This window comes from Xiphophorus maculatus, chromosome 2 (genome assembly GCF_002775205.1).
Source record: "Xiphophorus maculatus strain JP 163 A chromosome 2, X_maculatus-5.0-male, whole genome shotgun sequence".
NCBI classification, from domain to species: domain Eukaryota; kingdom Metazoa; phylum Chordata; class Actinopteri; order Cyprinodontiformes; family Poeciliidae; genus Xiphophorus; species Xiphophorus maculatus.
In genome coordinates this window covers 16,060,556-16,086,779 of record NC_036444.1, presented here as the reverse complement: position 1 = coordinate 16,086,779, position 26,224 = coordinate 16,060,556, and the positions used below count along the sequence as shown (strand labels likewise).

The 26,224-nt window shown below is 37.8% G+C and overlaps 1 protein-coding gene across 1 annotated transcript in view; it reads left to right on the top strand.

The window, feature by feature from the left end:
• b4galnt4 (beta-1,4-N-acetyl-galactosaminyltransferase 4) overlaps window positions 1-26,224 on the top strand; it is a 138,145-nt gene that overhangs the window by 26,067 nt on the left and 85,854 nt on the right. Inside the window, exon 2 of the mRNA XM_014472442.2 lies at window positions 21,863-21,975. Within this exon, the coding sequence (XP_014327928.1) occupies window positions 21,863-21,975 (113 nt within the window). The remainder of the gene's footprint in view (window positions 1-21,862; window positions 21,976-26,224) is intronic.

Genomic DNA, 26,224 nt, shown 5'->3' with positions numbered 1-26,224 from the left:
CAGCCAACGGTATTCCTGGATCCCACTTACAACCACACAGAAATATACACAGCTAATCCTTGTACATTTCCACACCAGTTTATGTAAGATGTGTTCATCCATGCCTGAACAAAAGCTTTGCCATTTGGAGAGTTAGAGCAGGATTAGACCAAATCTCTGAGGGTCCTTGCCAGAGCCGAAGCACCTTTTGAGCATGTTTATAAATGGCTTCCTGAGGTTGTGTGTTTTCCTGTCAGCCATCTGAATATAAGAAAATCAGAGATATGACAGCAAGATGCCTGAGTTGGACCCTCTATTGTTTTCTAATTTATCCTGAGGACCAGTGGTGTCCCAGAAAGTTACCCAGGAGATTTTCCTTCTTCTCACTTCCTCTTTACTTTTTGGAGCTAAGCAAATGAGCTGATCTTTTTTTCCCCATACCTTCCTCATCGTCTTCCTTTTTGCCTTTTTAATCAACCCTTCAAGTACCCCAGGAGCTTCTGACCGGTTGTTTTCTTCACAGTTCTCTGAGGAATTACACAGCAAATCATCAAGTCTCGACAATTGTGGCTTCCATGTAATTGGCTGGCACAGGCTGTAATCACGTCCTAAAGCCATATGATGATAATAATGGTGGATCTCCTTTGTCTGACTCTCTGAAGGCTTCTCAGTAAGATGTCATCTTTTCTTCTGTCTTATTTTAACCGTGAAAAAAATGCGTAGCTGGGTGGGGACTTTACCGGAGGCTCCCCTGTGCATGAACAGAAAATTACCAGGAGAAATCCCTTTCTCCCCACATTTGATTTCAGATTTAGCACTTTGTTCACGCTACACACCTCAGGCAAGAACCAAGTTATAAATGACTAGCCAAGTAAACTGCATGTGTGTGTTTGTGTGTGCAATTGCATGAATGTCATTTTGTTTTCATGTGTTGCCGTTGTGCGTGTGGGGGTGGTTGTGTGTGTGTGTGATCAGAGGGCCTCTTCATCTTATGAGAAGTTGACCTGGTTTCTAGAGTCAAGCACCTGCGCGGTCAGAGATGGTAAGTGTGTGCGCTATTCATCCTCAGAGGTGGGGGTTTGACAGTATCGAACCACCATTAGGCCCTGAGATGGATGCTTTATACACGGCGAGCAGATGGGCGAGGGCCGCTGGATGGAAATGGAGTTCTTTTCAGCAGGAATTCATTCATCCATAGCATATGATTTCATAACAACGTGGATTTTCCACTGCCATCTTTTTTGCATTACCCACCGTTATGTTTTGTGAACATTGCTGAATAGACTTTCAAACTGTAAAAATGCATAAGCCAGTTACAGTTGAAACCAGAACTGTTTCTGAAATACTTTTTTACTAATATCAAATAATACTAAACTTTTGCCCTTTTACTATAATTTAGATTTTTGATTAAAAAAAAAATATATATATATATATTATCGGCTAAATGCCAGAAAAAAGGAGTGAGAATTTTGTCTTTTATCAATAACTGGAATGATTGCCCCTTTCTTTTCATGGAACTGATGTAATTAATTCAGATTAAATGTCGGCCGCTTTGCTCAATCACTCCTTTTCAAACCTGCCCACAAACTGTTTGATGTACTGATAGCAGCGTTTTGTCATGACAACTCCAAATCTTTCTTGTTCTTAAGCCACTTTGTTTTTGTTTGATACCCAAGTTCAATTATTCAATCAATTCAGTATTTTCACCTAATGTTCTTTACTCATAATGCTGTGTATTTTCTAAAGTTCACCAGTGTGTCATACATCAAAACATCCTCTCATCATTCTACCTTCATATGTACTTCATAGTTGGAAAGGCTTTTAGGCTTACAAGTTTTCTACTTCTTTCTCCAAATCTACTATCAGTTATAGGTAAACATTTTAAGCTTAGTTTCAACGCGCCAATTAAAATCGGGCAAAAAAGGAGCTCTTTGTCATCAAGGGAATAATTAAACTGCAATTGATTTTATGTTGCTTTTGGAGGAATACCTTCCTCCTAAAGTGGGTAAGGAAACCTTCTTCCTAGCATCAGCCACCATGTTCACAGACTTTTTGCCTTTACTGTGTGGCTGATAAGCACATTTCGCATCAAGACATGTTCATCTCTGGAACACAGCACCCAACTCTTCCCTGTCAGCCACTCATTCAAACGATAAAAATAATTGCGTATAATTGAATGAAACTTCAAGACGTTTGAAGGTGCAATGTTTATCTAATTAAACAAAGAGGAACCAGACTTGTTGAGGTTCAAATATTTCTTTCTTATATCTTGCCTAACTTTTTAAAATGAGATTTTTCCCATGACGCACAAGAAAGCAGGGTTTTGAAGTGTAAAAAATGTCTCTCTTGTTCTGGCATTTGGCAAATGTAAGTAATTTTAGTCATCCTAACTGAGACAAAGCAGAACAAGTTTAGTGATGTGAGTGAATGACAGTGAGAAAAAAAAAGTATACATAAATATGTGGTTTTAACTATGTTCTGTCATCTCTGGACTAAAAAGACTTTGCTTCTGCTTGTGTTGGTACTCTTGTTTTCCTCTGTCCTTATGTATCATGATGTGTATTTTAGTGCCTGCAGCAAGGACCCTGAAGAGTGTGTGTGTGATTGCTATCTTTCTTGCTTGTTTGGCCTTGTTTACAGATATGAATACAAACTGAGTTCCTTATGGCTAGATATTCTGTAGTGAGTAATTTCTGTGATCTTCTAAGTCAGACATTGGTCTGCTCCCGGCAGGATTTTGGCATTACTCATTTCCCCTGACGGAGCCAATAGTGATTTCATTTCGTGTTAAAAGTAATATTGTCACACCACTCTCCCGTGTTTTCTTGTGACCCCCAATGCAGGCAGAAGTGTAACTGCTGCAGGCGTGTTGTCCCAAGCAATGATCGTCATGAAAATTTTTGCTGCTCTGTTTGCCTCCGTCCTACTTGTTTTTGTTGCCTTTGACCCCTTAGTTCGGCCTTAAGTTGTTTTAGCAGAGCTGGTGTCGCATCCCTGTCAGTTGGTACGTGCTTCTTCTCTTCCCGTACTACCCTTACTGGTTTGTCTAATGAATAAGGATGCTTAGACTTGATTGTAAGTTGATTTATGTTGGTTCAGTGAAAATTGTTTGATTTGAATTTGCATCAGATCTTAAGCTTTATCTCAGAAAATAAACAAATTTATCTTACTTTAGTTTTATTCTCTTAAAAATATATTAGAAGTTGTAGAATTAACAGTATTTCTCTCCAAACATCACCACTTACTGTTTTCAAGTTTTGAATGTTCATTTTCTTTATTTTCATTTGTAGTCCTCCTGTTTTAGGACTAATACACAATCTGATCCATGCATGCATATGTGTGTTTTTTTTTAAATTCCTATATATTTGCCATAGCTTCATTGTGGAGTTTTTTCTTTCATATTTTAAACATTGTCCATAACATTCCAAAATGAAAAACATGGAACCTCGCTTTCCTCTGCTCATATTCCCTTTCTCAGATGTGCACTTTTCCAGAAGTGAACCAGTCTTATCTGTCTTCTTGCAAACATTCATTCGCCATTGCTGTCCTCCTCTGCTCCTCTCAGTGCTTTTACCGTCCCTCTCACCTCTGTGCGCTCTACTCCTTTCTCCTCTTCTTTCCAATTTCCTCTCCCAAAATGAGATGTTGTGTACGAAAGAGAAGTGTGTACATTCCTTATCGCCAGCTCCTGTCTGGGTATTAGTTGGTGGAAATGGGCTTGTAATGAAACGAAGACCACGGCTGTGCAAACACACATGCACGCTCAATAGATTTAAAGGATTTTTTTGTGTAGGTGTGTAAGTGTGTGTATGCACATACGTGTACACCCCGGCAAGTGGCTGATTAAGGTCACCCTCTTTCTCATCTCATTATTTTTTTGCCATTGTCCTCTCATGTCTCTTGCTGCCTTTTTGTGATGCCTCTTCCTGGTTGGTCCCTCTTATAGTGTTTGCTTTGCTCCTTTATTTTGTCAGTGTTTTTCTTGTTCTTTCCCTTCACCCTCTAAAAACATCTTTACATTTGCTTAATCAAGAGCCCACTGTTCTTCCACCACCAATTGTGGAAAGCAAATGCATGTCACATGAGCACAGTATGCTTGTGTAGTTTCAATCGCTGCCATTTCAGTGACCCTGCAGCGTGGGCCTGTGCTGACCTTCCCCCTCTGTTCCTCATGCATAGATATGTGTTTAGCAACAATAGCAGAGTGTCAATCTGGGCAACCTCTTGTTTCCTACGCTGCTGTGTTGTCGGGCATTTGAATGCCCTCTGCCTTTGCATAACCTTTTTCAAAGAGCACTTTCTTAGAAAGTCTACACTGAGCAAAGTGGGTTTTTGCCTCCAGCAAGGATGTCCTTTCTCTAACAGTACTCCACAATCAAATTAACATCTTAAACTTTTCTGCTTCCTTGGCAAACGTGATGCCTCTTTTGAGAGCCTTCATAAGATGAGGCAAAGAGCTTAGCGTTATGGCTATTAACCCAGACCAGACAATTGAATTATTGTAGTCTTTATAGATTGTGCCCCCTTTTGACTTTATGCCCACAGTTTAAACTGGGCATAAAGTCCCACTTTATGCTCAGCAAAATGTGACAAAAGGTCATCCAGTTTTTTTTTTTTTTGTTACTTTTTTTTTTTGTTCGATTGCAACAAAGGATAAGAATTTGTGTTACCAAATAAGGATGCCCAGGGTTCCTCCACTGTCTGGATAAGTCTGAAATTTAATCTAAGCATTTTTCATGTCTGGATAATTATGGAAAAATACAAAACGAGACTGGAAAAAATATTTGTATTCCCATTTACTCCTTATTCCAATGTCTACAAGGTGTAAGTTCCATCTGTCCATGTTTCACAGTTTTGTATATATATTTTGACAATGTGCTTAAAATGGACTACCACTTCTGGGGAATTATGAATTATGTCTGGAATAGTTTAGACTTTTGACATACAACGTTTGTACAAAGTCTAAAAAGAACAAGTTATTTTCTGTGTACACAGAAAAAGAAAACAGGATGGTGCAGTTAGTGTTGCTAAGAGTAACACATCAAAATATGCTTCTCTGCCTCCAGCTTATGCTCGGGTCAGTGTGTTTGCTCAAGGCTATGGGTTTTAGCATTAAATCCTCCTACAGGGTGCATTACTGGTTGCCCAGGGAGATGAGTGCAATGGTCTACACAGATTGTGCTGCACCACAAGGAAATGCAGGGTGTCTGATGATTTTGTCAAATATAAGCTGTCCGTTTCCATTCGTTCATGTATGTTTTCTGTATAATAAAGATCATTAGAAAGGTTCTGTAGTCTAGTGCTGTATAGTTTCTGTGTTTACAGAGGTCTAATCTAAATATCTATTACATGGACCTGTGTGGTGGCAAGAGTTCAAATGCAGGTCAGAACAAATTGTATATTGATCACAGATGAATAAACAGTTGCAGCTTTTCTTTGCATCACCATAATGTGAAGGTTTATTTTATAGTTAGAAAACTGGTCACTCTTTGGCATGGGTCAGTTACCGTTATTAAGGCTTAAAGTTCATCAAAGTTTTTTAGAACATTACAAAACACTAGCATTTTCTGTCATGCTGTTCCTAACGTGCTTTTAATGAGATGTGAAAGAAACTGAAGGAAGGACTGGAGTATTATCTTACTGATGCATAAAGTACTGCATATGCATCCTGAAACACTAAATGAAAGAGAAGAGAGGGTAAATAAGGTGTCAAGGAAATAAGATATATAAATAAAATTTTTAACCCATCACTTCTTTAGCCAGTCTCATTATGTTTTGTTTTTGAATGTCAATGCATTAATGTTGGCATATCTGCTTGAGTAAAAATCTTACAGCATGTTTTATTGGAACATTACAGACACTGTAGATGTTTTTTTCTTTACACTAAGTAAAATCTATTTCACAAAATGCATGTAATTTAATCTAACTAAAGTTTGTGCATGAAAGTTACCTTTTACTTCATAACTGCACTGCAAAATTTTATGGATTTTATGGATAAAAAACATTTGAAATGATCTATTTTGGACTCTTTCTCAACTGAATAATGTTCACAGCAATTTTGTTTTTATTCTGTTAAACCACCTGTTGCACAAAATATAAAAATTGAATTGGATCAGTATCCTACTTTGAGCACATTTTAATTAGTGTCAGCCTTTAAAATACATACATCTTTCTATTTTTGAGCCAAGCAGAGTGACGCAGGAGCCTGAGGTAATCTCACACCAGGCATGGACACATTGTGGTTTTGCAAATCAGTGGAAAAATGCATTGATTAAAGCCCTGTCTTTGTTCCTGCACTGAATGAGTTGAACATCTGTTCAATTAAGGACACAGAAATGATAGTGTTGCACTGTCCACTCTTCCTAGAAGAGAAGAGAGTGAGTGACCAAAGGTGTGCACTGATAACAGAGGCAACTTTATTCTTTGCTGATACGTTATCCACAAGCAGTAATTACCAGTATAAAGCCATTCACCAGTGAGCATCACACACTATTCTTGGTGTTTTAAGGAAAACTGAGGTTACCATGTGTCTCCTCAGACAGACTTTTCCTTTATATCTCATCCCTTCTACTTCCACTTGATGGAGCACATCATCAACACAAAACTCCCACACATAAGTCTCTGTGAACAGTAACTGAGGAAGAAAATATAGATTCAGATCTTCTCACTTTGTCTTGAAAATCTGTGCTTCTAATATGTGAAGACAGTCTAGGTTTGTACATTAGACCTTTGTGAAGGTTTTGCATACACCAGCCAGAGAGACGTTGATGAAAATTCAAAATATAATCTTAATTTATTAACATAAAGAATCCAAAAATGATAAATTGGGCCCAAACTGAGGTCAACATAACAAAGTACAACTCAAGTGGTAACAGAACAAACTCAAGCACAAACTGACCTAACAAACAAGACATGAGGGGGACTTAAATAGTGGCTGATCAGACCATTAACACACACTAGGGGGTAATTAAACACACAAAAACCTAACAAATATTGGTCAGAATATTACTAAATCTATAAATGAAATAAATATCAGAATTTAACTAACTTTCCAAAAGAAGAAACATTCAATAAATGGTAAAATTAAACTAAAGACCAAATTTCCCCCTCCCCTGGTGAACAAATGGAATGGTCCGCTGAGGAAGTTTGACAACCATATATGGACACCAATCAGCTGGAGCGCATCTCTGATTTTCAGCCACAGGTCCAGAGGAAACTGGTAACTCAAAAGAAAAATAATTAATTTGTTGTATTTAACAAACTATACAAAGAACTGACACATAAAGTCAACCAAATGGGTGCACAACAAATAGTTAACCAAAGAGTCAGACTAATGAAAACAAATTTAAAGATAAAAATCTAAACTACTCACTAATCAATATATAAAGTAATATTAAGGGAAAACAAAACACCATTACCAATAGTGTCTGCGTGTGACAGTTGGGACAGCTGTCACAACCTTCTAGTAAACAAACAGATGGTGGAAGTACATAATTTAAGCACATTAAACAAAGGTGAAAGCTGCAAAAAATAAATGAATCCTGAGGTTTCATACAGACAATATGTGGTGGTTTTTGCATTCATTGGAGTAAAACTAGTGTGACTGATGTAAATATAAATAACATAACCATCATTGCTGAAGCTGGATTGAAGTTCCTTGCCTTAATATTTGCAGTGAAACCAGATTTTGCTGTCACTGAAAGATCCAAAAAGGAACACCCATGAATAATTTACTCATTGCTAGAATATGTGAATGAGTAAACAGACAGAAGAAACAAAGCACAAAAAATTGCAGCAGCTTGCATGAATTAATTGCTTGGCGGAGTGTCCGGCTTATTAGAGCACTCTGTCCTTGGTGACTGACTCAGGGTTAAAGAGAGAATTTTGTTTTGTGCTTGGAGAGTAAATACACTTTGCTTAAGTGAGAATAAGAATAGAATTTCATGCAGGAGTTTGTTCAGGTTTTTATATAATTTACTAAGGGTTATTTACAATACTTGTCTCATTTAAGTCATATATTAAACATCCTCAGTTTGCACCAATCTATGGGATCGGATTGGATTTGAACAATTTCCCCTTGATACTGAAAATCTGATTTGTTGTTTTACATCTGTGATCATTAAGCATCAAACTTGCCATCATATTCAGCCTATAAATGCAGCCGCTAACAGCCTGTACTCTGGGATATTCTCCAGAGTTAATCAAAAATCAGGTAAAGGTGATGGACCATTTGTAAATTTAGTTTTCAATTTACTGACCCAGATTCACCTATGGTCATGAAATACAGTTAAGGACAAAAACCAAGGGATGCTGGATACAACTGGATAAAAATCCCTACCACTGGACTGTCTTACAGAGTAAACTAGCTCATCCAGTGGGACTCGAAAGTACAGCTGCTGCTCCTCTGCATCAGAAGGAATCAGTGGAGGTAGTTCTGGCATCTGACCATGTTGGCTCCTGAACATATCCTTTTGGTAGTTTTCTGGCCATGCCCACTGGTAAAAAACCCAGGATGCATCCAGAACACACTGAAGGGAATATGCATCCCTTCTGACCTGAAATGCGTTGGAGTGTGTTGCTACGGAGACAGGGATGTTTGGGGTTGTTACTCTGTTACTCTTGTAATCCGAGAAGACAGACAAGTTGAAAACAATCATTAAATTGATGGTTAAGGATAATGCATTAAGGCATAAACGGGCCAGTCATGTAATGTTCTCAATCTCTACTGGACTAAAGAGACTAAAAACTACAACCTCTTCAAGGAAACTAACATATATTTTTCTCTGTCCTCCGTTATAGTGTTAAGGAAAAACAGAATCGGAAGATTAGACATGAAGAAAACCTGAAATCGGTAACAAGCAGGGAAAGTCTTATTGGTGCTTCTCCAATCCTGTTTAGTTTTGCAATTTGAGCCAGTCTGTTGCATCTGCCTCTTTGACTTCCCGGAGCCGAAAATTGTCCAGAGCAGAGTCATTCACTAATAACGAGGAGAGGATCACCTGAAGTGTCTGTCACTGTTGAGGGCAGTTTTAGAGCTGGCAGGGTGCAGCCGAGTAGCCTCATTTAAGGTTGTCACCAGGGCCAAAGTGTGACACCACCAAAGCGAGATGAATCGAGGCCCAGCTGGTTTCCATGAGCTGCCTGCTTGTAAATAGCCAGGACTGCGGTGCAGGGTGGAAGTGGTTTGTCATCTGGCTCGGTCCCAGCTTGGGCCTGGACTCCCTGACGAGAGGGGGAATTTATCACTGTACGGTGATAAGACAAGGCTATTATTGTTTCGGTCCTCCTCCTTCTTCATACCCTTCTACCCCCTCTTCTTCTTGTATGTAACACATCACCTGCTCCTTTTCTCTTGAGTTTTCTCGTCTGTCTTCTTTCATCCTTGCTCTACCCACTTTCACCTTCTCCTGTCTTCCTCCATCTTTTCCTATCCTGTCAGAATCCTTCTCCTTCTGAAACACCTTCATTTTTCTAGGCACCTGTTAAGTCTGTTATATCTGTTCTCTTACCTTCACCAGCCCTCTCTCTCTACCTCCCTTCCACGCTGCACAATGGTGATATTATCAGGAAAGTAATGACTCCTTCCAATAATGATAATACGGTACTCGGTGGAGGATAATGACTACATTGGAGTTCTACATGGAAACCACATTCAAGTAATAATTGCTGCTAACTTATCAGATGGTTGAAGAAAGTGATTGAGAAGGAAGAACAGTTGTAACATAAGGAAGGAGGATGAACTACTCCTTTTCCCCCCGCTCTCCTTGTCTGACGCTGTTGAATCGTCCTTTTCTGCTGCTCCCATAAGAACCGCATCCCTTTTGAAATTTATTTCTGACTCGCATTGCTTGGTGCCACAAGAGATGAAGCTTTGGCCTCGAGTGTCAGGTTTATCTTTTGTACGTTTCTTTTTTGGATGCAGACTGGGTGCAGACACCCCAGGCTCCTCACTCACTGTCTCGTAATGTAGCAGCTCAGCTGTCAGGGGCGCAGAAGATGGATGAAGGATCATAGAAAGGTCTCCTACAAACTTCTCACCTCATTTAGTTGCTCGGTCTGTCTCTGACTCTTGCTAACAATGCAACACTGCGTAGGCCAATGCTGAGGCCCTATAGGTGCCATGTCTTTGTTTACAAATGCTTGCTAATGGGTGAGCGGGAGGAGGATGCATGCAACCTTTGTCTGTTTCTTCTAATTCGATTCCCTAGCGATGTGCAAGGCATGACATCTGCACAGGACTTTAATGCCGCGTCCATACCTTGACTTTGATTGAAGATGTTATGTTGTGTGTCTCTAGCAGCTCTAAGGATTAAAGGCTGTTGAGTCTTTTTTCAAACATTTGTACACCTCAAAACTAGAAACTGAATCTACTCCATCAATGTTCTCCATTTTACTGTTCCTTTAACTTATAATCCTCATAATAAAATGGCCACAATGGTTCTTTTAATCTGGCTTTATTTATACTTGAAAACATCTTTAAAAATATTTGTGAATCTATCTGAGAGGTTATTATAACTTTCTTTAACCTTCGTATCCATCAAACTCAGTTTTTATATTTTTTTTGTCAAAAAATCATGAAGGTAATGTTTCCAATTTTTCTATCCTATCACCATGGTAATCCATCAAAAGGGCCAAAGCTGACCTTCAAGACCTCCAGTGAGCCTGTGGAGTTCACAAAGGCCCTGGGCATTAAGCAGCAGGAGGAGATGGCCAGAAGCAGAAAGCCATTTAGAAACGAACTGTGAATGTTTTCTGGCAGTTTGTGGAGGAATCAGACTGATTTGGTACACAGCTTGTGGCCAAACTCCAACCACATGGGAGCTTGATAGAATTACATGATTTTCTTTTTTACTGTTTGCCCATTGTGACCTGAGTTGCCAGCTTTCTGAATCCGTCCCACATTCAGTAAAGAATAAAAAGCAAGACAGATCAATAAGGGAGATAGAAAGCATGTAGTATGAGGGAACATCAGAGCATTTATCATACACCACATGTATAGTATTTTTGGCATCGCTTACTCACTTGTAGACCGACAAAAATCAATTGAAAATGTATAGAACTGGAAAACCGCAAGAGAAACGTGTATTTCCTCAGCGAAAACATTTGTTTTCTAGGGAATAAACCAGTACAGCTTTTTCCATTGCACTAAGAGGAGTGTTTATAAATTATGGTAAAATAAATGATGAAAAACCTGTTTTTTTCCTTCCTGCAGAATGAAAATACATCACATACGGAGGTCAAAACATTGACTAGTTTGTAAAAATATTGGCATTTATGGATTCTTTTAAAGGTTTCTGTGTTTCTAAGGGAGCAAAATAAGAAAATTCAGATAAAATAACACATTTGACAGTTGTTACATTGTATTTAATTATAACAATTTCGGGGCATAAAAACATTCCTATTTTGAAGATTCATTGATGGCACCCCATAGTTTAGCAGATTGTTGCGACATTTCCCAGGAGGAAAGTTAGAGGGTGAAAGTTTTTCTACACCAGGACCTATTAATATTGCTCACCAGATATAGAAATTGTTCTAACTGGATGTAAATAACATACATCCTTTCATGATCTCACTCTGAATGCTACTGTTAGAAATTTTCTGAATATTCCTTAAAATAAGAATGCAAAATTAATCCTATTGTGTTTTTACTCACAGTATATTATTTTATTTTTACTGAAGGTGTGTTTGCATTTCATTTGCTTGTGTGTGTGCATGTGCCATGCGTGTGCGTGTTATTTGGCCTTATCTGCCACAAGATCATACCATTTTCTTTCAGGCTGTCTATTAAATGTGTGCCCCGGCAGTGGAGCTCTGATTTTATGTTTGTTCCCATCCAGGCATTTTGTTTTATGTTATTTAAATGACCCTAAATCACTTTGGCAGCACTTTAGTGAAGTCTAAAGCAATCTAGGAGTGAAAAGAAGAGATTGTGGGACTTCATTGCCCCTGACCCATATTATAGCACATTATGCATTTTTATGCAATGTTGCTTCTTTTTTTCTCCAACACACCCAAAGGCCTTCAACTTCCCCTCTTCACTCTGCATGTTCTCTTTCAAGTTTTTCATCTCTCCTTTTGCCGTTTCCTGCTCCTCATGATCACAGCCTCTTTGTCTCTGTTTATCTCATCTTCTCTCGTGTCTGAAGCCTTGTTACGCCTCTTGGCTTAATGTGCTCTCTCTTTTCTCAGAAGGCCTTGTTGTTAGAGCTAAGCTAAAGGCCAGAGAGTGCAGCACTCAAAGCCGGACCTATTCATCAGTGTCACAGCAGCCCTCCACTCAGCTTCGTTACTGACTGGCTAATGGCACAGATCACTGCAGTTTATTTGCTATAATTAGCTGGCTCCATTTGGCCAATACAGCGCAAGCAAGCCCTGCAACACTTATGCTGCCCCCTGCCATGCCACCCTGCCTGTGTGCATGCATGGATGCCTGGTCATTCTGTGTTAAGCGAGTCAATTAGAAGCTTTATATCCTCCACTGCCTTTTCTCAACCATGTCTCATATTGTCATGCGTGATTGCAGAGTAAAACGCCTTGTAAAACTGTGTAAGCTCTCCAACAGTTAAAAGCATATACTCAAACTCTGATACAAAAAAATGTCATTGAATAAAGTCTTTGAATAGCCAGTCAAGTAATGGATGTGAGCATGTGGGCCCACTGTGAACACTACTGCATTAAAAATAATCAAGTTTGAGTTATTTTCATGACCCAGCATTGGGCTACATGCTGTTGAAATCAAATTTTTACATACAGTGTATAAAAAGACATTTGTTTTCTCTGTCACATCAAATCATATTAGCTGTTAACTGTTTTACGTACGTTAGAATGAACAAAATCCAACTGTGTCATGTTTCTATTGTTCTTTTCAGTCAGAAAAGAACCAGATGCATTTTAAAATGTTTAACAAAGTATTGATGGTGATGTAATGGCGTTGTAGGCCTTAGACAGGTTAACTCACAATGTTAGAATTAAACCAAGCAATAATCACCTGTGGATGTATTCTCAAGCACTCCTCAACTCAAACTGCTTTGTTGTGTGGCATCATGAAAGAAATTCAGGGATATCAGGGATGATATAAAGAAGAGAACTGTGGCGCTCCAGAAGTCTGGTTCATCCTAGGATACCATTTAAAGCCCAAGGGTTTACATTTGTCTGTTCAAACAGTTATATGCAAATACAAAACACAACGTCCTGCCATCATAATGTTCAGCAAGGACGCTGGTTATGTGCCCCGGAGTGTTTTGATGCAGAAATGTACACATCACATCCAGAGCAAAGAAAAAAAGACCTTGTGAAGATTTCCCCTGAAGCTGGTAAAAAAAAAAAGTCATAGTCGGACAAAATGAGTATGACAGATATTGTTTGAAAGGCCACTCAGAGAGGAAGAAGAGGTTACTCCAAAAGCAACATAAAGAAACAGATTACTGTTTGCAAATACACTCAGACTCAAATACTGCACTTTTTGGAAATTAGTGATGAAAATAAAATTTTGGTGTTTGACCATCATGTACATTCTTACATTTGGATAAAATAGAGTGAAACTTGGAAACTAGAGAACACCGTCCAAAGTGATGTGAGAGTGTTTTGCTGCTGGAGAGACTGGCGCAAAACCTTTGTGACAAACTTGTGGAAGGACGCCTTGAAATTTCAATATATGCCATTAGAGTAAGGGTAATAATACCAAATATAAAGGAGATACTTATGGGAAAAATCTCTAAAACATTCTGTGTCACATAATTCTGACATTTAGCAAATATTAATATTTTAAGTTATCTTAACTGAACTGATTTTGTTTTTTAAATCAGGAAATGTTTAGGCAGATTTAAGACACTGAGGGGCAAAAATGATTATTGGCTTTCTATACAGTGTGCCAATATCTGGTTTCAGCTGTATGCAGAACTAGTGGTTATGGTTTTCAGTTCTTCAAAAAGGGGTTTAAGTGACATGTTTTCCATGTTTTTTCAAAGAGTGAAGTAATATGAAGAACTGCTTAATTACCAAGTGATATTTGGACTTAATGTTTTGTTCATTATCTTTAGTCTGATCTTGAAATGATCAGATTAAACAATAATGACTAAAACTCCATAATAAGACTTTTATTAAAATAGTAAAGCAATATCAGGCTGTTGTTTTGTTAAAATTACACTCTATGAACATACTTAGAACAAACTGGGTAATATTTCTTGACCCAATGTTTGGTAAAAAAAAAAAGAAAATCTCCCCCTTGACTTTTAATTTCATCTCATCCCTAATACCCATGTGTTTCCTCCATTTACAACCATCATTTTCCCACTTAACCTTTTTTTTATTTCCCACTCTTGCAGCTTTAAAAGCTGCATCCTCTTGTTTTGTCTTATGCAATTTTAATCTCTTTCCAAATAGAGGATGGGTAGCAGAGGGATCTGTACAGTTCCCACATGAGGATGCTCCAAACACAAAGGGAGAACAGTCTGCATCACAAAGATGAAGTCATACAGTATTCACTGAGCAGACAAGACCAACCTGTCTATTATTTACAGAGTGCGTTGTGGTGTGGTGCACACATCTGCAGTCTTCTCTCTCTATAAACCTTTTGTTTGTTCTTTTTTCTGCCTTTCTTTCCATATTTCTATATTTACATTTTTTCTTCAATTTCCTTCTAATGTCCTTCACTAAACAATTAGATCCACAATCGCCAAGCTCATTTGTGGAGAAGCCTTCCCAAAAAAGACATCAATTATGTATTTATATCTGGACATTATGGAATGTTACTGTAAGAAGAGCCACAAGGGTTCTTGGTAAGCACATTTCTCAAGAGTAAAGGCAAAACACATAGACATGCTAACAATGAGTGAAATACGGTGGTTTCACATACAGATGTTGTTGTGTCAGCAACTGAGAAACAGTAGGTCTCTAGAGTTTTTAGTGCAATGAAAAAAGCAAAACATGCTGTCAGCTGCAGTTAAGCACACAAACCCACCTTGGCAATAAGGAAGGTCAGGGGCTTATGGAGGAACTTTACAGACAGGTCGGTACGCCTGTGAGCAGCTGAGTACAACAGTAATTTGCAGAAGGAAATTCACCTTACTAAGCTTTGAGTTAGCAACATCAGAAGTCCATACGGACATACAAGCCAGCACAGTGGTTGTGTCATGGTAAAAGTTTGCATACTTTATCCTTTCTCATTTGACTTTCAGAGCTGGCTGTGAAAATGGAAGAGTAAATTAAGGTAAACTCTGTACCATTCTACTTAAGGTTAGGAGAAGCGAGGTTGTGGCAACCATGAGTAATATTGCACAAACTAACCACCTTGGAAACACATTTTGTGTTTCATTTGTCACTAGCTGGTGAAATATTGTTACTGTCCAACTTTTTAGCTACCAGAATATTATCACATACATATAGGACCAATACCACTGTGGGGTTATGCTGAATCTCCGGTGTACCAGCAAAAAAATTAAACCTTGCTTACGTAGAGGTTTATCAGACATTTTTCTGAATCCAACAGAGACATAGCATTCACTCCCACCCATGAGACAAGCTTACTAGCCAATCAAAAATAGGATGGGTCTTTCTGAATCAAAACTTTGATTCAGATCCAGCGGTACTCCATTCCATTCAGGGTCGGTGCTTTCCATACTGGGAATGGGCACTGAGCATGTACCATGAGCATATGGAGCCAGGGGAAGATATTAATAAAGACACAATGAACAAATGGCGCTGGACTTAGACAGAGGACATGGGTACTGATGCTAAACCCCTTGAGAGTTTGTGACTGAAGCTCCGACAACCTTGTGCATGGTTTTACACTTTGTGTGCAGGAAGGCGGCTGCATGAAACTATAGCAAGAGAAAAGTTTTGTCATAAAGCAATTGTCTCAGTCATTCAGCACACCTCACGTTTGCTGAGGACAACAAACCTTCACTGACTGATTGTGTAACTGATTTACAAACTTGTTTGCTCCTTCATTGATGACCTAGATCTGACATTTACCGTTGCTCCTCTGTTTATGCAAAAAGATTTTTGTCGTCCTAGAAACAAAGTAAAGGTTTCATAAAGCTAGTGTGTATTAAAAAAATATCTATTCAGTGTCATGGGGTCAGCTCAGGTTTGACCAGTTTAAGTATCAGAGATGGAGACGATCACATATGGTCCCAACTCAAAATCAGGGTTAAGAGCCAATAGGAAGCTATTAAGTGTATGCTAACCTTAGCATTGTTTGTGGTTGCCCACTGCCAGTAATTGAACAGATATCTTGGTAACTAATCTAAGATACTTTCTTTTGGTATGTGCAGATATGAGTGGTAACATACGTACATTTTTAACTAGGGTTAATTTTCTACTAATATTTAAAGACAATCACTCTTTTATTGAATGGATTTACTAATAAAAAACACTTGTAATTTAAATATTAAATTATGTTTCTGTTGCTACAAAATATATATTCCAGACCGATTTTATTTCAAAAATGCACACAGCCATTCACATTCATTTCTACAATGAAAATTAAAATCACTGGTGTGAAAAAAGACATTCTCGTAATATTTCAAATGGAGGAACACAGATGCCTGGCAGCATTAAATATTTGTTTCAAATAGATTTTTGAAAGCCTTTTTAGACAACTAACAATAACATACTTTAATGTGCGCTTCTTCTGTTCTCTGTTTCACAAGTTGACCCTCTTGAGACAACACTTGTAAATCAATTGCAGGAAGAGGAACTGGCATTGTGCTCTAAATGTTGTGAGCTAGTATGATTGATTTTTTTTTGCTGTTATATCACTCTTACTGGGATTATTGCAAAGAACAAATCCTGATGGCTTCCGGACAACCGGTTATTATTTATCAATTTTTTATTGACTTGGGTTCGTCACATGTGTTCAAACTAAACCCATTGATGCTCATTTATGTATCTCTGCATGAATCAATTGCGGTGCGCTCAGAGACACTGCGTTTGATTTTTTTAAATGCAGAAGGTGCAGTAAACCTTCCTTTTACTGTCAATTTGCATGGGGACAAATGTTAAGTATGAACAAATATTAAACACTATAACATTTATGGTCTTGGCGAGTTACAATGCATGTCCCCAGATGGTCCTTTAACAGCATTTAACACCTCTTATTCCATGCCACACCTCTTATTCCAAAATCTCAACACTTATAACAGGAAAAAGTGGTTTGTCTGAATGCCTTTTAGTTTTGATGCACAAAAATGTCTGTATGGCTGCCTGCCATGAACCATTCCTTTTTTTATTGCAAGATTACACTTCTAAAGTCAAATTGATTTGTGTAGCACATTTTAGCAACAAGGCAGTTTAAAGCTCTTTACACCATAAAAAGACAATACAGTCACCACTTATTTAATAAGCAAAAGACATTTAACTTTGTCAAATGCCATCATCAAAGTCATATATAGAAATATACATCAAATATAATGATCAACGTTCCAGTTATTATTAATTGAAAGCAACTGTGTACCAGTTGGTTTTTAGCCTTGATTTCAAGGAACTCTAGTGTTCTCACTGTTTTCTGGAAGTTCCTGATTAGTGGAGCATAAAAACCAAATGCTGTCATGTTTGATATATACAGCATTTTTATAAGAACTACACATAATGTAGTTACTTGATTGTGCTATAAGATGTTACTTTCTCCCCTTTAAAATAATGAAATATGTACCTATGCTTCACAACAACATCCTGCCTGCTTTTCTTCTATTTCTTTGCCATAGTTTTAGCTTCTGCCGCAGCAATTTCTCTGATTCTGTGATTAGCATACTGCTGTATCACCTTGCTGCTCATCACAGAGAAAAACCACCTCACAGTAAACTCTGTGTTCTTGTCATTCTTGCAGACAGACGTGCACAAGCATTTCCATATGCTGTGCGCATATCCACACAAGCACATTGATCTACACACATATATACATATAACCTGACACCTCCTCAACTCTGATGTGAGCTCTGACAGCTGCGGTTGGGTGAACTCTTTAAAGTTTAGAATACCAGTAGTTTTAAAGGCATCCCAGGCAAGGCAAACTCATTACTCGCTTCTTAAAAACAGCTGAACCTGAGAGAAAGTTTTTCCTAAATCTTTGTGTGCCAAGATGCCTCCTCCACGTAAACTTTTGTATGAACCTCCCCTGAGTTGTGGCCTTTGTGATGCAATCTACAAAAAGCTTCAAACAGTGAGCTCGCCTGTGTCCTCTCAAAGTTGAAGAAGTTGCACTCAATCACTTCATCTGCACATTAAATATTTCTGCTGGTTTAGAACTGGAGGCCATGAACTGATTAAGCAGAGCAAAAGACAGGTGACTCTTTAATCATTAGTATGCTGCGTGGTTTCCCGCTGGTGGCAGAGCTTGTAGTCAATTGGCTTCCATTAACCTGCCAGTCCGCTCTTCATTACTTCATTAAAGGTAGTATAGAGGCTTGAGGAAGTCTTGTCACAGAGCAGGCACTGACTTTTAGCTTGCTCCAGAGAGCATGTGAGATGTCCTTGCGTTTGTCCTTTTCTTTGAAACTTGGTTTCAATAAACTACAAATGAAAGTCATGCATTGCAGCTTCGCTGAAGGCAAACATACTGAACAAGGAATATAAGAAATATGTGGCTGTAGCAACAAAGATGTCTGAAAAGCTACACAAGAGAAAATCCAAACTTAATTCCCATTTTTATGTGTGTGAACAGATAAACACATAAACAAATCGAGAGTCTTGATGCGTGTTCCAGGATGCTCACATTAACGTACACAAATGCATAAACAACAAAATCGGCAAGCTTTTTCAGATTCTTTTGGACTGTTGACAAACTTGAGTGAACAAATCGGAGAACATTTTCTGTTACAGTGAATTAAGTTTAGTTTTCCACGACCCTGGATAAGTGCAGAGACTCAAGATTGTGTTCAACAAAATATTCTAACACAATGGGAGAATTCATAAATATTTGCTTCATATTTGAAGAATATGTCATGTCTGAATTATCAGTTTAATGCATCCTTCTTTTATTGATCCTTCACTCTTTGACACCTGGCTGCTGTTTCAGGTAGTGATTTTTAGAGATTTTAAGAGCTTAGAAAGGCTGTATGTTATTCTCAAGTGTGCTTGAAATGAAGTTTTTGGGTTTTGTTTAATGTAGTCCTCACCTAAAAGAATATAAGGGATGCCCTCACTGGCCACTTCATTAGGTACACGTTATTTACCTAACGGAGATGGCAGGTTCTTGTCAACATAAATAGTCAACATAAATAGCGATTCACTAATCAGATAGTAGCCAGTCAATGCATTAAAGCATTGAGGGTTGATGGACTGCACACCATAATGTGGAAGAAAAGAAATTGAAGTGACTTTGAATTGGAGATAGTTTTTTGTATCGGATGGGCTGAGTCTTAAAGTACGGTACTGACTCCCCAGGTTTGCAGAGAATAGTTAGACATGAGAAAACTACCAGTTAGCAACAGTTATGTGGATAAAAGTTGTGAAAGAGGTTCCAGATGACCAAAAGGCTGGTGTCGGAGTGCAATAAGGAGAATATTTGCTAGGTATAACTTTAACCACATACTATGAATTGAGCATCACTAAGGTCACACCATTTTTTTTTGTTTTTTGCTGACTATGTCCGTCCTAGTTGATGCTAACTGCGTACCTGCCTTCTGATGACTACTTCTGTTAGGATAATGCAACCTTCGTATCCCTCTGCCTAATCCACTTCACCAAGTGCCTAAAACAATTCAGTTGTCTTCTTAAATGTGACTTTACTTGGAGATTCTCACCTTGAGGAGGATACATTCACCCTTCATAGGAAGTTTAGTGTCAGGATAAAATATAGTGTAAATGTTATGCTCAGAAATCTTTAATACCATCTTTGAACTCCTATTTTTTCTTGAAATGTTACAAACCAATACAACAACTCAAGCTGCATGGGAGTTATGCATCCTTTTTCACCTTGAGACCATGGCCTTTTTAATTGAATCTACTACTGTAATTCTCCTCACAAATTCTTTAGATTTACTTGAAAACTGCCTTGATGTCTGCAGTGGTACCACATCATTTGCATAAAGCAATGATGTGAAAGCTGGAAACTGTTCACACATCAGCTTGGCCTAAAAATAATTTTGGGCAAAGAGTATTTAAATGTAAAGCTAAAACTCATGACCTGCTTCAGTTCCTCATAAGTCAACATTTTCATGAGCCAAAGTTAATTAGGGCAGCTTTCAGAGTACCACCTCTTATAGTTACCATGTTTGTAATCTAAACTTGCTCAGTGTATTTATTTATTTTATTTATTTTTTTATTACTAATTTCTTTTTGATAGTATCACATGTCTTTTCTAAAGAAAGAGATGGGGAAAAATGGATAGGTAATTTATTGTGAGCTGTAAATGTTCTTCCTCAGATCAAAGCATATCTGATTACAGCTGTCTGGAAACAGAGCAGGACAGGGAAGATGATCTCCAAGCAAATGTGGAAAGGAAATCATTAGTACAGATTGCATTTGCTGGAAACTTTCAAATTGTAGCTTGAAGTCATCAGCAATCTATTATTTTTTTGCATCTTTGGTTAGACTGTCTCTGCTGTGCTTCATTGTTTTTGTGTCTCAGTGAGGAAGAAAAATCAACAACACTGTGGTTGTCCTTCAATCTCCAACAGTCTCCCCACAGCTCCACCCCTTCTTCAATCATTGCATCCAATTCAACCCACTCAACTTGTTAAGGGAACATATTGGAAAACTATTAGTGCTCATTATGCTTTATAGCTAGCCATTCTCCCCATTTTGTCTTTTAATCACATTCGCTTCCTTGGTGTGCGTGTTTGTGTGGTGTGTGTGTGTGTGTGTGTGAGATTCTGCTAAGCCACTCTTCTTTAAAGTGTGCGTGGGGGTGTGTTTGTGTGTGTAAACTACAGCCACCACCATCAGGCAGACAGTAATGAACCAATTGTACTGTAATGCATTCAGCTTTAGAAGAGCACAAAGTCACCCTCACCTCTCACACACTCAGTCACCATCACTTTTTATGAGATAGTCAACTTTTATTGAATCCCTTCCTCGCAGCGACAGTGTTGTGCATTCCTGAGCCACGTCAGCCAAATGGGATCAAATGAAGTCAAATACAAATAAAAAGAGGTTGGACTGAATGGAGAATAGACTCTCCCTTTTTTATATGCGCTGCACATGTTTACAGCAACTCTTATGGGGACATATTTGGTTCTTGTTGCTCTGTAAAACCAGACCCTCATAAGTTGCTGAAAATCCTGTATCGATTTGTGCTTCAGTTTGACCATCCTTAACTGTGTGTGTCTGTGTTTGCTGGCAGCACAGAGAGATCATTTGCTTTTTTTCTTAACCGATGCTCTGACAAAAAAAACGCACTTTCAAGAGCATGCCTAGACACATAATAAGTATTGTTTGTTTACTTTCAGTCAAGGCAATTGTCACCATTATGCATCAAAACCCTCATATTCCATCTGTGTCAGAACAACACTCTAGTTTTATTGCATGGGAAGCTATTTGTTGAAAACTTCCTTTTTATATTACCTTCACATTTTCTCTCTGGACTATTATTTTTACTTTCCTCTGTTGCTTTGTTCTCTAATTGTAATCCCACAAACCGATCCACCTTATTATTATTTTGTTTGAAAAATATTGATTTCTGTCTGATAACTGGGAAGAAATGGTATTTGCATAAATTTATTTTTGACCACGTTATAGATGGAAACAATAATGTTTGTCATTTTAAATGTACTGGTGTTAATAAACGTGACTGAGATTAGGAGGGAAATGTCCCCATTAATGCCAGTGATTAAAATGAAGATGGTGATTTTAATAATGAGGATAACAAAGGCAATGACATTTGTCAAGATAATGATGATAGTTGGCTGACTGAACAGTTTAATGTTTGTTTTTTCCTGTCCAGATGGAGAGAGACAGACGGACGGGACGGATGCCAGCCGAAAGAGGGACACTCGCTCCTCAGCCGGACACCACAAGAGCGAGGACACCAGTGACAGTAGGGAGGACGAGGCAGCAGTGAGTCTCTCTCTTGCGACATTTTGTTTTGTTTCCTCACGCTGAAGCTATCAGAGAGATGTCCCTGTCTTAATGCATATTCACCACTCCACCCACATCTCTCTGACTAACCGGCAGCAGCAAGGTTTTAACCTTCTGTGTGTAGAGAAGCACCTCATGGCAGAAGGAATCATATTTGTGCTCTTTAATAATCACCCTGCAAGAAGACCTGTGACCTGGTTCGTCCAGAAACTTTTGCATCACCTTAACAGTGTCTCAAATTACACCTTCTTTCAATTGGATTTAAAGCTATTATATTATGGCACATGAAAATAAAAGATAATAAAGCAAAACATTTGTGAGATTGTTTTGTTTTAGGCATTTTGTATTTTACCTGAAGTAAATCTTACAGTTTAGCCTTTTCATTTTGTTCTCACCAACTGCTGTGAATTTTAATGACATTTCCTGCTCGGGGAGGCCACAGCTTAAATTACATTTTGAGTGTGCTGTGTGCAGTCAAACCTCCTAGCTTTCACTTCTGTTATATTTTTAAATCAAGAGTTTGAAATTTTGATTTTAGATTGGTGCAAAGCTGTTGGCGTGAACACAATAAGGCATTTAAAACACGGGGCATAGACGCATTGCATGTTATTAGAGATGCATAAATTAATTGGCACATTTTCCCTTATTCTCCTGTCAACCACTGATTTGTGGTCAGTAATTGACAGGAGAAGAACCAGATTTTATATTTCAGTTCATTAATTGAATAAAATATGAGAACTTTTTCCATTTTTTGTATGAGTGCATCAACTAATAGCATGCAATGGAAAAGATTGTGTGTTCCCCACATTGCTTTGAGATTCAAAATTTCTACCTCTTTATGAGAAGCAGCCACATATTTGTTTTTTTATGCATCACAACCCTTTGGGGAAAAATAAATCTGGTTATGCAGGGCCAACATCTAAGACAATGGAAATAAGCACTGGGCTTGAAAAGCCTGATTGGTTCATCTTTGTTAACAATTTTGAGACTTGACTCCCTGCTGAGCAACTACAATTCTACAAACCTGCTTTTACAATATTATGATTCACATTTTATTATTCAAGGAAATGCAATTGTCTATACAACTGCATAAAAAGGAATGTCATCATCAAGGTCATTGCATGCGATTCTGGTGCTGCCATGTGACATCTTGAAGGTACGGACTAGCATATGTGTGATTAGCACATATGCTAATCAGAGGAAAGTATTAGATTTTAAAAAGGGAATCTCACCATGTAGCATTCCCAGTATTGCTATAGTAAGTTGTTCCCCCCGTTGTTGAATTAAAATATGTTTTACAAGATAAACAGACTAGTGTTAACCAATAAGAAATTAAAAATTATCTTTTTGTTTTTTGTGAATGGCCCATCTGCTTATTATGAAGGAGAGGTAAAGGCTAGAGGTGCCATGGTTGTGGCAATTATGACTGGGAGAGACAATTATTTCCCAACATTGATTTTTTTCCAATTGGAAATGAATTAAAATTAAAATTATGATTTTTAATTTATTTAAAGAAGAAACACAATGTGTGCTATCCTACTGCTATTAAAGATATTTAGCTGTTAATACTGTAGAGGTATATACTACTGAAAGTAACATTACAGAGGAATAGTTTGCTTGTAAAAGCCAATATTCATCTTAGCTTGGCAATAAATACAAATACTTATTTCTCTCCCCTGACACCAATAAAAGTATGTGTCTTTCAAAGTAGATTTGAACATGTTTGTATTCAAAACAGGCAAACATGTTTTGGTTCATCTTAAATCTTTGCTCTGGAGTTTAACTTTTCTCTATAGTAAAGAAAAAAACCAAACATTTTACACTCATTCATCATCTCATGCTCGGAAGGGCAATTTATTATTGATATCTTCTTCTTCAACCCTCAATTGATCAGATCTCTTGCCACTTGTGTTGACAGGCAGTCTACCTGAAAGTTTCATCTTGCCTCGGGTATCATCAAAACACCTTGAAGTGTGAAAGAATTAGGATGTGAAGGAAGATAGTTTGCATTTATTTAACATTCACTCCATATTTAGTCAGTATAAATAAAAGCCCATATCAGGCAGCTGTGGAGGGATGAGTTGGATGTGTAATCTTAAAGTTCTGGTATTTAGAAATGAAAAAAAAATCCATTCCAAATGTCTTGAAGGGGAACATTTTAACGAAGTAGTAGTTTTTCATTCATCAATACATACCATAAAATAAAAGTTGACCTGGAAATACCTCAATTGTGTGTTTTTTTTTTTTTTAGACAAAATGAATTCTGACTTAATCAGTATCAGACGAATCTGTATTCTAAACATCAAGTTGTATTTTGTCTTTAATGTCTATATCAGTTAAGCAGGTGTGAAGATAGTAAAAATGACGCAAATTATAGTAAACAGGTAACAATGTATCACTATCGTCATAACATCCAATATCACAAATTCAAAAGACTGAATTTAGTCGGCTGGAGCTGATATAAAGTTTAGTGACTGAGATGCGAAATCTCACTGAGGCTGTTGGGCTCATGGCAAACAAAGGAAAGGAAAAGAATACCATAAGAATAACATATTAATCAAAGTGATTCACATTTGATTCCTTTTTAACGAAATAAACAGAACAATAATGCTACTTTCCCAGGCTGATTTCCTTTGGTTCCTGTCATGGAGCATTTTCCACTGTTGTGCAAGCTTCTGCATGGACACGGTTGGCTGCTTGCCGCAGGTTCGCTCAGAGTCTCTGCACTGATTTGATCGACAGACAAAAATGAGCACATGCAACTAAATGAAGCATGAAGAAATGGCCTTGGCAACCAATCCCCTCCTTGATAATTTTACACAAGAAAGGTGGTCAGTATAGCTGTTATAACCTGTCTGCATTTTAAATTAGCTGATTTTAGTTTATAATTGTTTGTGTATTATAACCAGATCAGAAAAGAAAATCGGGTGATTCCAAAAGTTATTTTACATGATCTTACCACTGTCGCTCCTTGACCCGACATTGTAAAAAAAATAAAAAAATAAAAAATCATCAGCTATAACTCACAGAACATACAGGCAGTAGCTACAGGATTTAAAGATCGCAAGAAGGTTCTACATCAATTCCAAATAGTTACGATTTTGTGACGCAGCTGTTGACTTGCAGTGGACACCAGCTGAGAGAGGAAGGCAGCGATATATCTTATTTCATAAAATGCAGTCGTCTTCAGAATTGATTTAAGCAAGAGCTTTAGGAAATGTGCTTGGCAAGATAAGAGTCGTGAAGGAAAGCTGGCAGTTTTTTTTCTTTTCAATAACCTGCCTCCAAACTTTAAACCTGCTTGATGGTGTTAGAGCTACTCTGTAGAACTCAAATGAAATCTGCGCTGTAAATGAATCAAGCTTGTGCCCTGAGGCTCAAATATTCGGCTGCTCTGTAAGCACTTTGCTAAAGTCGCTAAAATGTGTCAGAAAGTTTGTAGCGGAATCTTTATGAAATTGATTTGCATTTTATTTGTCATGTGTTCGCTAAATTGCAATTGATAGATTTAGCCAGCTTAGAATGATGACAGCTCAAATGTTTGGTACTCATCATTCTGCAGTAAACACACACAAAGACAGCATCATAGTTTTACTAGAAGCAGTAGAAGCGATGCATTGCAGAAGGTGCTTATTTCAATTTATGGTCTATGCAGAATTCTCTTGGACACTATGAATATGGATAAGAGTGTTTCATTTGGAAGCATTTTGTGCAAGCATTGTACTTTCATTTGATGAGTGCATGTGTCTGTGTGCATGCATGTTAACAAGGCATACCCTTAAGATTTTTGTGTTCAGCTCTATAAAAGCATCTCTCTTCATCTATAATTAATGTGCCCATTTAGAGGCTCTTTGTTCCTGCAGTTCTTGACCTCTTAGTCACTGTGTGCATGCATCTGTGTGTGTTTGCCCAAGTTGGTTTTTTTTTAATCTTTTCTCCACATCAATGCTTCTCATTTGATGCTAAAGATGATGTTTCATTCTGTCTTGAAGCTGCTTCTGTGGAAACTTAATTATTTAATTATATTATATTTTTCAAAGGTCAAAGAACTTTAGCTCATGTTTTTATGTCTCATATCTGGAAAAGCATGTAGCACTAGACGTAATGATGATGAATACCAGTTAAAGTTAACATTAGGGTTGTAACTCTGAATCAAAGTTCCTATACAGAAATTATAATAAAGTGATTGATCACTTAAGTGATTGTGAATCAATTAAACATCAATACC